Below are 17,417 nucleotides of genomic sequence, written 5' to 3'. Positions count from 1 at the left end.
TTTGTGCATGTAAAATGGTCTGCAAAGGCTAAAATCCCTGTGTCCCTCCGGGGGATTTTCTCTCTGATACAAGTCTTCAAGTTTGAACCTTACAATTTAAACCGAAGGCATTTGACTTTCAAGAGGTTAAAACTCAATGACGTACAACACCAGAGAAAGTTAAGACAGAAAATAAACTTTATTTAGAGATTTGACAATTAAACAATTTTGATGGAAGACAACTCTTCTACAAAATCCTACTACTGACACACCCAGTCCACCTTCCCTTATTAAAAAGGTAATACTAGTAGAGTTGACTTAAAGCAGCAACTACTCTTACATGATCGACAGAACGGAAACAAAGCAGTCAGTCACTTTGAACAAAATACTAAAAACCTCACGACCCTGAAGAATCTGCATCTTAACAGGCATGGAAATGTGATGATTACTGGCACCATTGGAATGATACATGAACAGTGGGTACCTTAGGACCCATGACTAAAACATGTCAATATAGTGTTTCTTACTGAGATGAACCGAAGCATGTTTTGTGATAAAAAGGCACCTCTTACTGCTCCTTTTCTGTTAATGACCTAGACATTTCACAGTGTCTGTTTTCATCACTGTTTAAGCATCGTCTGTACACAACGAGTACATGGAAAGATATTTGGCAGAGAAAGGCAGAATCTCTCAGATCGCTGGAATGTCTTTGGTTCTTAATCACAGATCGCACTGAAGAGATCATTTCAACAGAAGACACACAACACAGATAAAGTACAAACTCTTTTTTAAAAGTCACCCGGAATTAACACTGGGAAAAATCAACCACATAATAACTTGTGTTAAACTCTTAATTATCTACTACAACATAAATAAAAGGACCCCAATCATAAATTAGTCTATTATACATGTATACAGCACTATATTCCACGAGTAAGAAAGTGCTCAATTTCTCCTGTTGAATAACTCAGCTTGACAAACGCCTTCGTAACAAGGGGAATGCAAACATGACCAACTGTGATACGTGCACTTATTAATATTATTCTGTAGTGTTGCTGCCACAATCACTCTGGGCTGATATATGTTGAACACAAAACAATAAGACATTCAGTTAAAGTAAATCATGTTCTTAAAACAAAAAGCTAATAATATAAGTTATAAAAAGTGCAAAGTCAGACGGTCAAGGTGACTATCGGGTACAACGCTGTGAGATGACTGGTACTCAGAATCCCTTGTTCTTCCACAGAAACTGCCCTTATTTAAAAAAAGGTAGGTAAGGCACTTTAAAGTGTCCGCAGCACATCTGCAGCTCGAGCTCAGATCAACTTCTTTTTGCCCGCGATTTCAACATGTGCTGTCCAAACTGTGGAAAGAGAAAGACAGAATAAAGTACATTAGATGTCAAATTACATTACACTTGTTTCCAACGATGACGTGAAAATAATAACCTGAAATTCCATCTTAAGAAAAAAAGCGTTAATTTATCCAAACATGTTTCAGTAAGAGTTGTTGTGCTCAGGATTAATAAAAGGCTGATTTTGAGGTGTCTGTAGCTTCAGATAACAGCGATTTAAGAGTAACTTCTCTCACCAGAGGGAGAGCTTCCGTTCGGGGTTTCACATCTGGAATGGGAAGCTTGAAATCCTCCTTGTCTTCTGACTCACTGTCATTTCGATAACGATGAGCAAACTTGCGTTTCAGGGCTTCGGCGATGAGAGAAGCGGCATCTAAAGGCTCGCTGGACTTCATTTTGGAATCACCTTCTCCTGGGCGACTATGGAAAACACAGTTAGGCAAAAAAAAAAAAGATACTAATTTAATTAATTGTGTGGTTTACAAACAGGTTTTTCATTACAGTAGCAAGCAAGTGTTGTTTTGACCACCTACTGTTAGCTTGGATAAACATGCATCCTCTTCAAAAAAACCTTTATCTTGACATTTGATCATTTTCTAAATCTGTTTATTTATTCCCTCGTACCTTTTGACCGATCGCAACTTCACTTTGCCGATGTCTTTCAGGACGTCGAGCATGCTGGGGACTTCTGCTGGCCTCGAGTCCAAATCTGTGTGACCCTCCGTCTTCATCCCCCTGCGCTGCTTTATCAAATCAATGGCAGAAAATGTCCGCTGGAGGCTTGAAGGTGGGGGCGGCAGCGGAGGGGGAGGGGGCGGTGGAGGAGGGGGAGGCAGGGTGCCACAGGGTGGAGGGGGAGGTGGAGGTATCCCTGTGGTAGCAGCTGAGGTGAAACAAAGGAAAGAGAAGACTCAAAGCTGTGTGACATTTAAAAGTCTGCTGCCATCTAGAGGACATTGTATGTTACTGCAATGGATCAGGCGAAGGGAAAACAAAGCAGTGCATTTATAAGAGATTAGTGAAAGGAAATACCTGGCTGTGTGCTCTTTTCCTGAAATAAAACGATTTGTGCTATCTGAGCTCGGAGTTTGGCGAGTTCTGTCTCCAAAGCGCTGATCTTCTGATTGGCCTCATCGCTGGTGTTTGTCTGCCCCTGGGGGTCCGGGGGCCCCTGATGCAGGCTGGGTAGTGACATCTGGCGGGACAATGACCTCTGACGGTGAGTCTCGCGGGCTCGAAACACGAGTCCTGCTGGGACCGCTGACCTGTTTCAAAAAGGCATTAAAATGTTTTAGACCAAAACTCACAGAAACAGTTCAAGTGAAACACTCTCTCCGCTGTTAGCAGACAGAGACCCACCTGGGTCTGCCGATGAATTCTTCCTCATCCTCCTCGTCCCTGTCGAGCCAGCCGACATCAGCCAGAGAGGCCAAACCACTCGGCCTGCTGCCGCCAATCAGGATACCAGCGTCCTCATTGTACGGGTAAAGCTGTCACAGAGAAAAGCGATAATCAAAAACACTGCATTTCAACAACTAATACAAGTAAGTGTGTGAAAGGAAACGGGGCTAGTTCAGAGAGAGGAGGTGTGTGGGGGGAGGGGGGGGATCTGTACGATGCTAATGAAGGGTTCAGGTACTCAGTAATCAGCTGGAGGTTTTGGAAGGTTGCTGAACACACTGACCTAAAGCAGACACACTGCATTCCACAAAGCTAGGGGGGGGGGAGCTGGAGACAGAAGGACAGAAGAAAAAAGGAGAAAGCACGGTGTTGAAAGAGACAGAAAAGGAAAAGCATTTCAGATATGCCTCTTTATAGAAATATCTAAAAATGGTGACCTTTAAATAGTTTGGTGAAAAAACATATCTCTGTTCACATGGCTCTGCTTATGGGTGATACATGGAAACAGTTCTGAGGTAAGCAAAAGCTGGATGAGGGCTGTGATTTATTGTCACATGACTCCGACAGTGAGGAGCGACAGGCAGAAAGACAGAGGAAGAGATTTGGAGACTAATTCACTTTGACACACATATAATGAATTTGATGATTATGTAAATGCCCTTACCTGAAAATGAACCCTGGGGCAGGGTTTAAAAGGAAGACTAGAAGCTATTCTCCTCACAATACTTCTAGAGGACCCGTAGGTCTTGTCTGATCCAAAAGCCTGCAAAACAAAACATGAAACGCATCATTTAGAGAGATGGAAATAATACATTTAAACATTTAAACTAAGGGCTTGTATGTATTTAGCAGACAAAGGTTGTCACGTACCAGGTCCATTTCAATCCGTGGATTGTCTTTATTCATTTCTGTTGATGTGTACTACGAGGGCATTCAGACACATGTCCTAAAACCAAAAGGCATCATCACCAAATGGTCACCTAGAGGAAACACAAAGAAAGTGTTTAATTTGAATCATGTTGAGTCAAGGAGAGGAGCTACAATAGTGCAATGTGTAATAGTGATAAGATGCTCCAAAACAGACATATATTCTTTATTTTTCTGCAATAAAATACTCTTTCCAAAATGACAATTGCTGCCAATAATTATTATATTATAGAATGTCAATCCTCATCAATTTCCCCCAAGTGTTTAACATGTTTAACAGCTGTCAAAATCAAAGTTAAGTAAGTAACATCTTTACAGGAATAACTTTAAAACAGTTCAAGCTTTTTAATTGTTTATTTTAGCAACAGGATTAGATGCACAACACTGTAGGAAAAGTTTAACATTAACATTTGCAGCACAGGCAGGGACGCTAGCATGATAGCGTTTTGAAGCTAGGTTCATTTTTACCGCTGTTTGTTGTTTTAAGGGTTAAGAAGTTAAGCCAATAAAGCGGTAACGTGAGTCGGTCGCAGTTGTGTGGCAGATGTTGGCTGATAGCGTGCAAGTGACAGGATTAGAGGTTAGTTGAGCACAATTAAACAGGATAATCTTGACTTTAGCGGCTAAACGATGCTAACAAGGATAGCTCCGGCTAGCTAACTCCAGACAACTTTACAAACACATTTATTACGAGTCGACATTCCAAAGACACCCACAAGTCTAATCACATTAAACGCCCGGGAGGCAGATGCATATGTAAACGTTACAATATAATCAAAGATCGGTTGTGTGTGTGACTTTGAAACAAACTTACCGAAGCTGTAGCTGGCAAACAACTGTCTAAGTTTTTCCACCTTATCAACCGACGGACATCTGCAGTAGGGGGCTAATGTGGGAAGACTCAAGGAGTGCATTTTGAGCCAATTGGATTATATAGATTACAATGGGTAGGTTGTGGCCATGGGATGCTACGATTAGTTGTTCACATTGATTGACAGGCGCCAGCACCAACCGACTTCGACTAAGAAAAGAACACTAGCTGCTGATTGGGTGTAATATCAGTCAATCAAAGTATACCGTCCAATTATTTGACAGGAACTTTGTGTGTGCTCGTTATACTTCCCTTCATTCCCCGGCGGTGATGTGTCCTGTTTAAAGGGCTGGGAGCTTTACGGAGAATTGGGATGTCCGTATTCACAAAACAGCTGTACCCATTGACGTGCCACAAAACCCAAACACTGTGCACAGCTGCTAGCTAAAGAAGCATAGAAAGGAAAGGGACGCAGGCCTAGCGTTTGTGAAATTAATTTGTGACATTTGTTGTTTAAAGGTGGTGCCGGAAGATTTTGTAACGTCGTGTTAGCATCTGTTGTAACTGAAGTCAGCAGGGGTTGTCACATGGTTTTACTGAAAACTGACCAAAAAGGTATGCTATCATTGTCAAGTAACGTTAGCTAGCTTAGCTTAGCTGCCGACTCGCCTCTGTACCACAGGGCGTGTTTTGAGGTGAGGTTGGGGGTCGTAGTAAGTGTCTTTGGTAAACACGAATATTTGTATTATAGCTTTCTGAAATATATTAATTGTGTAAGAAGTAACTCATGTGATGAAATGTCATGCTAAGCTATGTATACTTTACTGTGAAAACCACAGTCCTATCAGTCACTTATCAAGAGTCACTTATCAGTCAGATTGTGTAGGACTACATTTCAGAGGCTATTGTTTATAAAAGAACCCGAAACTCAAACACATCATTCAAATGTGGTCTAAGGTAATGGGATGGTTGTTATAGTGTCATAGTGCCTGCCAAACACACTTGATTTTGCAAGTTGTTTATTTTTGCAGCAAATAAAAAAACAACAACAGTAACAACAACAGTTTTGCAGGAGATTGTGGATTTACATATAATTTGTCTACAATTTTGACAATAAATTAATGTTGTGATAGTTATTTTTGGACATGTTATGCATTTAATAAAATTACCTACATGTGTATCGATTCGTAAACAATCATTGGCTGCAGTTCTAATGTGTTTAATGTAAGCTCCCTGGTTGACCACATTTTTATTTTTCTCCAGCAGAGTGAAGCGGTTGGTTTGATGTGCATGGCATCCGGATAAGAGGCACCATGAGTGCGGAGCTGGACGCCCTGACCGTGGTGAACCAGCTGCGAGACCTGGCTGCGGACCCCCTGAACCGAAGAGCCATCGTAGAAGACCAAGGCTGTCTGCCGGGCCTGATCCTGTTCCTGGACCACCCCAACCCACAAGTCGTCTACTCGGCACTATTGGTAAGCAGCATCCATTTATACACATGGTGCATTTGCAATGTTCTAGCTGAACTATCTACTGCAGATGTTTGATTCAATTAGTCTTGGTTGAATAATCAGTTGTGTGGTGGAATGTAACAACAATGTGATATGATATGTAACGTGCTGTACTATGAAAGACCCCAGTGTTTTAGGTACTTAAAATGTCTTCCTCATTTACAAACTACTACATAAAAAATAAATATTCTATATTAATGCAATACTGTAAAAAGAGCCTATCTGAACAATGAGCACTTTTACTTTGAATACATTAAGTACATTTAGCTGACTTTTAGCTGCTTTTACTTAAGTAACATGTTGAGTTCAAGACTTTTACACATATTAGAGTATATTGAGACTGTAGCATTTCTTCTTTTACTAAGTAAAGATTCAAAGTACTTCTTCCAACACTGCTCTTCTGCTGCTCTGTGATATCAGTGTTTTCTATACTTGTCATATGTTGCCCCCCCCCCCCCCCCCCCACACCTCACTTCCTGCTTTACAGCAGTCAGAGCCGGTTTCAGTGGGTGCGTCTCACTTCGGTTAAATGGATTCCTTGCGTCCCTCACTTGCGTCGTTTCCCTGCAACTAGTCCCTCCCACCAGGGAAGCATGGAGAGACGCAAGGAAACCACGAGAAGCAGGGAAATGAGTTTTAAGAGCAATGGGAGGTCGTTTCCTCCGGAGCGTCATGTGAAGCGACGTCCGTTTGTGATGACGCCGCACAGCTGATCGTCTGACAGCAGCCAGATCAGTGCATGCGCTGCATCGTCCAATCAGTGAGTGATACACAGTAAGGGGGCGGGGCGAGTGTCTGAGGATTTCACCGGAGGATGGTCTGGTAGTTCCTCGATTATTGCTCCTCCGTTATCGCTCCTCGCTCCTCGCTCCTCGATCCTCGCTCCTCCGGCACAAATAAGGCCACTGGGACGCTACTCAAGATGGCGCAGACAAATCAACTTCCGGTGATACCGAGCCCGAGGAGCGAGGAAATGAAAAATAACCGAAGTGAGACGCACCCAGTGACAGTCTGAGGGCCATTCCTGACACCATTGTGTTCCAGTCACATGCTTACATATGGTCTCTTTAAACAGCTACATTTAAAAACACTGTACTGTGGTGACACCTGCTGTCTGTTTTGGGGTGTAAACGTGATACCATGTCTTCATATAGCAACATCTTTCCACTTCCAACTCTAACACCTTTTAGCAGTACATTCAAAGGCTTTATTTGTCATAAGCCCAACAGCTGCAGCGTAGTTTTGGCTCAAGTCTCGAGCTCCAACAATGCAACATACGATAAACATGAAGACATCAAATAGTGCAATAGTCAAAATGGGTCAATTAAGTTGCATAAATAAGAAAAATATGTACATATAAAATAAAATTATATTGTACAGAATGAGAAATGAAATACTGCAGAGTAGAATAAATACTGTATGGATATCAAGACTATAAACCGATGTATAATTCTACCGTGTACTTCACAGAGCTCAGGAGTTAAACAGTCTTACATCCTGGCTTGTATTGCGAACACTCATTTTAAAGGCTTTATGTAACAGTTGCTCCTTGGCGGTAACCCGTGAAGTGTAAACACACCGCGTGTTTCTCATGGTTACGTCATATTTTCCCATTGCACATGCTCACCCATTTTAAAGTCTCCTCTCTCTCTCATGATATCACAAAGGGTCTGTCAGCTTTCAGCGGCAGATTGATAACCGCTGCCCTTGTCCTTGCAGGCCGTGCGCTACCTGGCAGAATGTCGAGCCAACAGGGAGAAGATGAAGGGCGAGCTGGGCATGATGCTGAGCCTGCAGAATGTCATGCAGAAGCAAGTCCCTGTCACCACACACACACACACACACACACACACACACACACACACACACACACACACACACACACACACACACACACACACACCACACACACACACACACACACACACACACACACACACACACACACACACACACACACACACACACACACACACACACACACACACACACACACACACACACACCACACACATGCTCACTGTGCACTTTCTTTACATAAAACCATAACCTAGGATTTCTTTGTTTTGCACAGACAATGTGTGCCAGTCTGCAGATTTTCTCGTTAGAATGATGTCCTTTCCTTCGACATGTCAGGATGAATGTGATTAAAGATGAATTAGAGTAGGGTGCTAAACAGTTAAACTGCTGTTTCTGCAGCTTTATAGATTTGAATGTGTCTTGCCACATCTACTTTTCATGTTGAGTCCACTTGCATGTTTTTAGCTTATATTTGCACTTGTTTTGTTGTGGAGTTAGCAGGTTCGATGCAGAGGTGGCTTATTTTGTGCACATGCTATATCAAGCATATTTCTTAGTTTTGTATAATTTGTAGGCTTTTCTGGTAGGCTTTCTACACAATATGTGTTTATATATAAAACACAGTCTGGTCAACCATTAAGGCTACGTTTATGCTGCGGGTTAAACTTGGAATTTCTTATTTATTGCATATGTGATTGAGTGTGAACCGCACAAATCATAAAATGTGATCTTTCCGATTCTGATTTGGGCCACCTTTTCTTATGTTGTACTAAATCACAGCTCTGATCGTTAACATGTCTTCTGATTGACATTCGTCACAACTTTGCGTCTTTTCGAGAGGCGTAATCCCACCGCTCCTGGCTTTGACCCGGCATCCACACTCACCTCCAAAGTTGTAGCAGCTATTCCTACACACAAAGCCATTATTAAAAACTAGGGATCCAAGTTTTTAATAATGGTTTGTGTGTAGGAATAGCTGCTACAACTTCGAATGTTAATGTGACTTCACTGGCCTCCACGTTTACATCTGTTCGTCTGCGTTCTGCTCTCTTGTTTTCTTCGGGTCAGTTCAGGACCGTAAGAAGCTCACACTGGAACCTGATATGAGCCACATCATATCTGAGCAATAAATCAGAATTGAGGCTTGCAGTGTGAACGCAGCCTCAGTGTTTGGCAGGTCTGTGTTGAGGAGGTGTTGTGCTCCAGATAGCTTCTCTCACCAGAGAACACTACGCGACTGCCGGTCATCATCAGCACCCTGATAGGAATAGACCTAATGTTTAAGTGGCCGGCTATAGCCTGTATGATTACACCCCGCCTCCTCCTCCTCCTCGTCCTCCTCCTGCGGCAGAGCTCTCTTTCTCACCCTGGAATGAGCGCGTCACTTTAGCTCGTCAGGCATCAGAAGCCGCCCTGCAGGAACAGCTTCAGTCAGGCTGACTTTGGGTGGAGGTCGATCATAGCCGGACAGAGTGGCAACACATGGCAGAGGACGGGGGGGGGGGGGTCCAGCATAGTCGCACCAAACAAGTGTTTTTATTTACTTTACACTCAAGATCTGGAGCTCAAGCAGCCTCTTATTAAATGCATGGAAGTAAAGAATAGAGTAAGATATCAAAGAGGGCTTCTATGGATTTGGAGCAGGATGTGTTGTTGGGGGGGGGGGGGGTACCCAACGCTCCCAGAGGGCAGCAGCTCCAGACAGACGGTGTCGTGTGTGGTTACTATAGAAGGACTGATGACTTGATGACATATGAAGCCTGCAGGTTTATCTCAGGATCCCTCTCAAAACATCAGCAGCCCCAACTGACCTCATGTGGCTTCTTCATGGAAATCCACCCACTAATAACAACATACGACTGCATACGATCACATATGTTCCTGCAAACATAAACCACAGTTGACAAATTCGGTAATTTTTTCTTCTATGATCTTCTCCCCACTCTCCCTGAAGGAGCACGTCGCCCGGGGAGACCAAGCTGCTGGCCTCTGAGATCTATGAGATCCTGCAGCTGGCGGGTAAAGAGGAGGCGGAGCAGGCGGAGGCGGCCGCTGCGTCCTGCCAGAAGAAAGCCCAGTTCTTCCTGGGCTCCAGCAACAAGAGGGCCAAGACCGTGGTGCTGCACATCGACGGACTGGACGACTCCGTGAGTGTCACACAGGCTGCATTCAACACTTATAGGGAGAGACTCCTTCTTTCAGAGTAGGGTAGTAATGGGTTATTATCCATAGTTAGTATTAGGAGTGTCACAGTATACCGGTATACTACAGGGTTATTCAAAATGAATCATGTTATTATTATCGTTAGGGATGTCCCGATCACCTTTTTTTGCTCCCGATCCGATTCCGATCATTTGATTTTGACAATCTGCCGATACCGATTTTTCCCGATCTTTATGCAATGCATTAAGAGAAAAAAAGCATTCAAGTTGTCCCTTAAACCTCACGTTCTCCACCACAGATAACGGCTGGTCATCCAACGCGATGAATTCAGCTATCTTGGCTGTTATTTTTTTGGCCTTTTCACTGTTCTGGGGCAGTTTCTCTTTCCTTTTAAAAGTCTCTGAAAGTGTTGGTTGTTTCAGTGCCGTTACCTGAGTGGCCGCTGTGTACTCGTCGTGTTGTTGTTGGTGGTGTTTGTATTAGATTGGTCGTGTTGAACGTAGCTCTGTTCTTTCCACCACGCGGAACCTCCGCCTTGCAAACATTGCATCTGGCTGTTACACTGCCTTCGCTTTCAATTTTATAATACTTCCAAACTCCTGACATTTTCTCTGTCCCAACTCCCGAGTCACCAGCTGAACGTAGCCTCTCGTTAGCTTACTGCTACTATTAGACACTGCGCCCACTCTGTTGCCAGATTTGAGAGAAATAAGCAACCAGGTCTATGAAAACAAGCCCAAAAGAAGCAACACATACATCATGTTGTGTAATTTTAAACCAAAACTAAGGCCTCAGGATGACTTTAAGACGTGTACATGGTCATTTTTGTTTTGTAACATTAAGTAAAATAATAAAAATATTTAATAAAAAATTAAAAAAAAATCCCGATCCCCGATTTTTTTCTCCCGATTCCGATCTTTTGAAAATCATGTGATCGGCTCCGATCCCCGATCACGTGATCGGATCGGGACATCTCTAATTATCGTGTGTATAATCCAACGTCTTTTCTTTTCTTTATTTGTCATGCTCTCTTATTGAGATTTAAATCCATTATGCAAGGGGATTTCAATTTATGCTTTTGTATATCGTTTATGGCTGGAGACTCTCTTGACCTTCGTATACTTGTATTTTTAGTGCAATTAATTTACAAAATGCTCAAAACACAAAATGAAATATGATTTAGACTTTTTATCTAACACTTTGAATGTTCTTGGCCATGATAATGATGTAGTGAAAATCTGATATTGTGACAGCCCCTTACTGTTTGACCTTGCTGTCAGACACCTCTTTCAGACATGGAACTGAAGCCGTTTTAAACTAATATATATTTTCTTTAAAAGCCAGCAGACGCCTTGGACAAAAACAATCATTTTAGCAGACAGAACGCAGCAGTTGCTGGTTTACCGCTGCCATTATGAAGTCAGTTTGACACACCCAGAGCAACTGAGGGATCAAGTACTTGATCTTGTCCTGCAAGGTTAAATGACTGTTTCTGTCAAAGGAGTCTGGTGGCTCTTTGCAAGATGCTTTGCCACCATGCTCGACCTTCATCTGCTCCTCGAAACTATACACACCAAACATTATTGATGCAAAGACATCTCTCTTTTGTTCTACAGTGTTTGCCGCTGTCATTACGAGTGTTGTCAGTGCAGCTTAGCCATATCTATGTGGCACAGGTTGGTGGGGGGGGGGGGGGTGTAGGGGTCAGGTTGTAAATGTCAGCCATTGAACAGCAGGAGGCTGGGATTGAACCTGAACGCTGCTCTGCAGGAAGCTAGCAGCTAGCCAGATTACATTACAGCAGACAGACGGCCTCTGGTGGGCGGCCGCACTATCACTGCAGCAGACACACACACACACACACACACACACACACACACACACACACACACCGTGTCATGTGGACTGCATTCCTCAACACCATGTTGTATGTAGCAATATCATGTTTTGTAGTGTGTATTTTTTATGACGACATTGTTACATCTTACACTGTATGACGATGCCCTTCCCTTAACCAATGACATGTTAATAACCCAGTTGTTTCCTGTGTGTCAGTCTCGACGGAGCCTTTGTGAGGACGCGCTGCTGAAGATTCGAGGAGTGATCAGCTTCACCTTCCAGATGGCCGTCAAGAGATGTGTGGTCAGGATCCGCTCTGACCTCAAAGCTGAGGTGGGTGCAGGAAATCCTCCAGGAACTCTGGGTTGCACCATGCTCCTGCCTGTGTCTGACCACAAATAAATATCAGTTGGTATTTTGGTCAAAATCAGTTGGTAAACACGCCATCTGTCCAGTTTCTTGTACCGTGTCTGACATATAACCATTTAAAACACTTCCAAACATCTAAGGGCTGCCACTTTTCCTTTGAACATTTGACTTTTTTATTGTACTTCTAATACTATACTACTTCTTGTATATATTTGACTCTTGGCTGATAAAGTAAATCAGATTGTTGGAGTTATTAAAGGTAGGGGAACCTGCTCCCTTCAGTCATAGTTCTTAGAGCAGAAAGTTAGATATCAACTTATTTATTGGTATGTGAAACTGTATAACCTATAATTGATTATTTAAAGCAGAATTTAGCATCAACATTTAATAAAACCATACATATTATATATATATATTATTATTGTTTTAGCTGAAGACCGAAAGAGAAGAGTCACAAAAAAGTGTTTCCTTTTCCTCACAGGCGTTGGGCACAGCAATCAACTCCACCAAAGTGATGACGGCTCAGCAGGTGGTGAGGACGGAGAATGGAGCCGAGGTAAGGACAGTTAATATGAGAGAAAGAACTGTATTGTTTACTTTAAATTGCTGTGGACTAATTTCCCTGGATGTAGTGTATGCTGTGTGTATCTGTGTGTGGCCGCCCTTGCCTGCGGCTGAGACTCATTCACACTGACATGATTAGCTAGTCACATCTCTGCCTCCGCCTCCAGGCTACTCCCTTTTTGCCAAACACACACCAGTCCCAGTCGTACCATTTCCCAGCAGTGTATGCTCTTAAATGTAGCGAAGCTGTATTTAAAACTCATAAATCAGGTGGGATTCCAAAGTGTTTGTTTTCCAATCATATGTTAATTGTTCTTTAAATATTAACAAACAGTTGCTGCATTTAACAGTCATATATAAAGTGGCCAGCAGGGGGCAGACCAGGCTCAGACATGTCATCTGACTGTGAGGATGATGACGGAAAAACACATATTTCTCTTTTGTCTTTCCGCAGAGGATCTTGGCGTTCAGCGAGGACTCGGAGGAGAAGGTGGAGGTGAACGAAGACATCCCAGAATACCTTCCCGAGGAGGAGAGCCCGTCCGAGGAGCAGGACAAGGCGGTGACGCGCGTCGGCTCCATCACAGACGGCATGGGCTGGCTCAACACGGCCGCCAACTTCCTGACCCGCTCCTTTTACTGGTGACCACTTCCTGTCTCTCTCTCTGCTCCTGTGTCTCCTCTAAAGTACCATCCAGCTGCAGCCTTAGCGTCTCTCAGCCTCGGACTAAGCCAACACTAGCGTATCCCCCCCCCCCCCCCCTCCCTACACTTCGCTAAGCACACCACGAGCGTGCAACAAGTTGGCTGGACTGCCGAGTGGAACCTGCAATAACTTTAACTTGTGTATATATCCAGCTACATCTCACTACTACTGGCTTTTATGTGCACAACTAGCTGCGTATGTATCCCACCAGACATAGAGGACTACAAATCGTACCAAACCAAATTCTGGACATATTTAATTTTGGCTGATACATTAGAAATTGGGAGTTCTTATTTTTTTTTTGTGTGCATGATTTTTGGTTGCTTTTCCTCATCGTGTCTACTCCCTATCCATTTGACTATACATTTTTTTTCTTTTCCCCTACAGTTTTATTTAGCATGCTTTTTCGTCTTTTGTGCCAACCTCGCCTGATGCCTAGATCTGTGATTATTGTGTGTGCCTTTGTGACATTTTCTTTAGCTATATATATATATATTTAATAATATTTTTTCCATCGTTCGTTTAAATAATTTGAGAGTCAGATGTAACAGCTGTGCGGGGCGGCTCTTAGCTTAGCGTGGGACGTCTCCTCAGTAGAAATAGTGAACTAGACGCCGGCTCTCATGCATTACATACTGAATGATAAACCACCACTAACTACATTACCTGAACTCCTCTGGACTGATCCAATCACAGCAGCAGTGATTTGATTGACAGCTTGTTTTTGCACACACGTTAGGCTACCTCTGCTTTCACATCAGCTTTCTAGTCTTCTGTAGTTTTCCCCCCTCAGCATGTCAAATACCAACGTGTTAGCTGCCTGCTTATTGAACCCTTCCCTGGACTCCCACTCCCACTGTTACAGTATCGTCGCCCCACCTGTTTAATCTTCAGTTTAGCCAGCAGTGTCCTTACAGCAAACATCATGTCGCTGCATGCTCTCACACACACACACACACACACACAGGACTCGCTGTGCAGTAGTGGTAAACTGGAACAACGGTGTGGTTATGTACATTTTGTAAATGGTGCCTGATTCCCTAAAGTCTCGGACCTTACATGTGAAGGATTGTTCAGTTTTTGTCATTTGATTGGATGTCACAGAACAGCTAATGCTTAGTGAGTTTATTCCTTTCCTTTTAGCCTTTACGACCCCATGACTCACACCAGGTTTAATCATGATCTCCTCCGACTTGTGCGAGTGTCATTAATAATTATAATTTCCGCTGCTGACCAGGCGACTTTTATTGTTCTGATGGTGCATAGACGTCACAGTCGGTCGAGGTCAAACAGATAGAGGATCGGCACAGATTGACCTGAATTAATCACGACTACTCTGGAAAAGCAATAATATTTTTTTTGCGTTAAATGTAGTAATAGATCAGCCTTTAAAATAATGTTTTTGGATAAAAGGTATTAGTTAGGGTTATCATCAGTATTAAAATGTCTTCTTTATTTGTCCATTTTGCACAGAATCAATCTCTAAATTGCATCATGATTTAATTTGTAATATTTGGTGTCATACTGCGAACAAATACTTGAACGTAGTTTCTTAGAACTCTTCTCATGTGTCAGTCAAAGTGTACATTTCCCACAGCTGTTAGATGAACCTCTGTAAGGTCGACAAAGACAAAGTGTAACTGTACAGACTCGCTCGTCTGTCATCAAATGTAATATACTGAATGCAGATCTTTAAACTGTAGATCCCTTACACTGTTAATGCAAACGATGATAAACTTAAAATCCAAACGTGTCTCTGGTGCTTTTTCTTTTTTTTAGCATTATTTTTTGCTGAATATGATACGGTCATCGTGTTCTCGCTGTGATCATCTTCATGGCGTTTGCAGTTGTGCAGAGCTCACTTCGTCGAATCAAATCGCTGAAGGCAGCAACCATTCGTAGCCGAGGGAGAGGGGAAATCCAGTTCTCTTTACTGGTGCATAAGTGAGGGGCCCCAGGGCGATCCTGTGGCCGCCCACCACCTCCCCCCCCCCCACCCCCCCAGCCCTGCTGCTGGTAGGCAGGCAGCAGCAGCCCCAGCTGGAGGCCCCCCGAGCCACTGATGCTGCTGATGCTGCTGCTGCTGCTGCTGCTGCTGCTGATCCTCCAATGAAACGCCAAGCTGGAGGGAGGCTTCACTGCCGCTGTAATATCTGAATGGAGTCTGGCTACAGAGCTTGTTTAACGGCAATGTTAATACATGATACCGGCACGTCATCGGTGTCTGCAGAAATGATTACTTCCTCTGCTGGGACTTACCGATGTGTTGCGTAAAATGTTATACAAGCAGCGTTTCCCAACCTGTGCCGCCAAATAATTTGCAAAACATTATGATTTGTGTGGAAACATTTCATTATTAAGATTTTTTTTTTTTATCTGAACCTCTTTTCCTTTTCTCTTTCTTGATCCTCCTTAGCAACGGTCATTACAGTCCTTGACAGCGGTCTGTACTACTGGATTGACAACGTGTCACATGTTCTGAATTGACCAATCAGAACTTTATTTAGCCTCCATATTGTTGATGGTTGAATGTGGGCCACGACATTTTTTAGATTCTTAAGTGGGCCCTGAATTGAAAAATGTTGGGAACCGCTGTTATACAGTATGGCATGATTTACATGTAACCTCAGTTGAAGTACTTTTCTTAGTTTTCTCAGTCTCAGAAAAACAAGAGCCAGTAGGCATAATATCATTTTTATTCCACTACAGAGGACACTTGATGTACTTTGCATTTTGGCTGAAAAAGTGTGTGTGTGTATATCGGCATCTGCAACCGTCTAAAAGGAGTTTAGGAAATATTGACTATCCAATATCTATATCCCTAAAGCCATTTTAAATCTTTATTTGTACAAGGAAAATCCTCAGAGAAAAGTATTCAACATCTATTTTCTGCTCAATACAACTTTTTTTAACTACATAGAGTGCACGTATCAAAGTGTAGAGCAGAAACCACTAGTGAAATCTTTTTTAAGAGGGTTAACCTTCTCATATCTTTTGACAATATAATCTCCCCTCAAGGTCTATTTTGTAGCAATAGATGTGCCCTGTTGTCAAGGAATGTTAGATGATTCTGACTTAGGGAACCTCTTGGCCATTGACACTGACAAACATGTATCTTGGTGTGATTTGCAGGCACCCTGAGCCCCTCTGAGCTCAGTCTTCTCCCTTCTCACCACTAGAGTGAGACAGTAAGCCTGACAAGTGATGAAGTGCTGGGTCCAGTGTACACTCTGAACACTTGTTTGTAATTAGATGACCTCAGAGCCGTGCTGAAACTGCATTTCCATCTTTAGACTGAGCGAGAATCCTCATCACCATTAACACACTGACACGCCTCGCTCACCTCCTGTAATATCTGAGCGCTAATGCAGCCATAAGGTTGTTTTTAGGAGATAATGCACCTTTCTCTGCATTCCTGAGCACTAATGCAAAAGGACATTTTCACTTTGAAATGATTTTTCTCAAAGCTTCATGTGCTGCCTTTGTGAAATGACTCAATTCACCTCTCGTTTTTTAATCAAAGCCACAGATAACTTTCCCTCCTTGAGTTCTTTGGATACACCACCTTGCTTTTCCCCATGTTTCACCCCCATCTGATAAAACACAATCAGCCTGTCTTGTGCACATTCCCCCCCCCCCCCAACCCCTCATGGCCATATCAGCCCAGTTGCATATATGTGCATAAATGTGTTGGCGGTATCATCCTCCCACCTGTGTGTATTTGCATGGTTAATCTGCGTTAGATGGGGGGGGGGGGGGCTGATGGGGGGAGAGATAGGTGCTCCTCTCGTCCCCGGGCTCTTGAGGAATTGTATTGGAGGTTTAGCTCCCCGTCAATGGGATCAGCCGTAAATCCCGCTCAGAGTGTGGCAGGAAATGATGTGACTCCGGCAATTTATGTCAAATAACTTTTGAGGATGTGTGAGTGCAGCGATAACTCTCCGGCGGGGGGCCCCGGTGAAGATTTAATTGAGACATTTTTCTTTATCCGGA

At 43.2% G+C, this 17,417-nt stretch overlaps 2 protein-coding genes across 4 annotated transcripts; one reads left to right on the top strand and one right to left on the bottom strand.

Annotated features, from left to right (window-relative positions):
• Positions 1–154: 154 nt before the first annotated feature.
• On the bottom strand, positions 155–4,557 carry mtfr1 (mitochondrial fission regulator 1). The gene is made up of 8 exons (XM_034150845.1): positions 4,476–4,557; positions 3,605–3,714; positions 3,399–3,497; positions 2,693–2,823; positions 2,366–2,598; positions 1,958–2,216; positions 1,570–1,753; positions 155–1,342 (listed from the first exon to the last, which is right to left on the bottom strand). The coding sequence occupies exons 2-8, from the start codon at positions 3,638–3,640 to the stop codon at positions 1,301–1,303; spliced, it is 984 nt and encodes a 327-aa protein (XP_034006736.1). The 5' UTR covers positions 3,641–3,714; positions 4,476–4,557; the 3' UTR covers positions 155–1,300.
• A 263-nt stretch (positions 4,558–4,820) lies between these two features.
• armc1 (armadillo repeat containing 1) lies at positions 4,821–15,177 on the top strand. Of its 3 annotated transcripts, none has more exons than XM_034150844.1 (7): positions 4,821–5,167; positions 5,739–5,947; positions 7,703–7,794; positions 9,738–9,930; positions 12,002–12,118; positions 12,636–12,710; positions 13,173–15,177. In XM_034150844.1, the coding sequence occupies exons 2-7, from the start codon at positions 5,786–5,788 to the stop codon at positions 13,362–13,364; spliced, it is 831 nt and encodes a 276-aa protein (XP_034006735.1). In that variant the 5' UTR covers positions 4,821–5,167; positions 5,739–5,785; the 3' UTR covers positions 13,365–15,177. The 3 variants fall into 3 exon arrangements, with proteins under 3 accessions (XP_034006735.1, XP_034006734.1, XP_034006733.1); XM_034150843.1 differs by having other exon boundaries at positions 4,822–5,087; positions 5,736–5,947; XM_034150842.1 differs by having other exon boundaries at positions 4,824–5,087.
• Positions 15,178–17,417: the final 2,240 nt, after the last annotated feature.

Source organism: Trematomus bernacchii, unplaced genomic scaffold (assembly GCF_902827165.1).
Source record: "Trematomus bernacchii unplaced genomic scaffold, fTreBer1.1, whole genome shotgun sequence".
NCBI lineage: Eukaryota > Metazoa > Chordata > Actinopteri > Perciformes > Nototheniidae > Trematomus > Trematomus bernacchii.
The sequence above is the reverse complement of the archived record's forward strand: the minus strand, read 5'-3'. Positions and strand labels throughout refer to the sequence as shown.

Excerpts from the sequence above, each read along its gene's own strand:
- mtfr1 (XM_034150845.1), bottom strand. The coding sequence starts at position 3,640 with ATGAATAAAGACAATCCACGGATTGAAATGGACCTG. Across the intron at positions 3,498-3,604 it reads CACGGATTGAAATGGACCTG|GCTTTTGGATCAGACAAGAC; the intron begins GTACGTGACAAC and ends TTTGTTTTGCAG. Across the intron at positions 2,217-2,365 it reads GGAAAAGAGCACACAGCCAG|CTGCTACCACAGGGATACCT; the intron begins GTATTTCCTTTC and ends GTTTCACCTCAG.
- armc1 (XM_034150844.1), top strand. The coding sequence starts at position 5,786 with ATGAGTGCGGAGCTGGACGCCCTGACCGTGGTGAACCAGCTGCGAGAC. Across the intron at positions 7,795-9,737 it reads CTGCAGAATGTCATGCAGAA|GAGCACGTCGCCCGGGGAGA; the intron begins GCAAGTCCCTGT and ends CTCTCCCTGAAG. Across the intron at positions 9,931-12,001 it reads TCGACGGACTGGACGACTCC|TCTCGACGGAGCCTTTGTGA; the intron begins GTGAGTGTCACA and ends CCTGTGTGTCAG.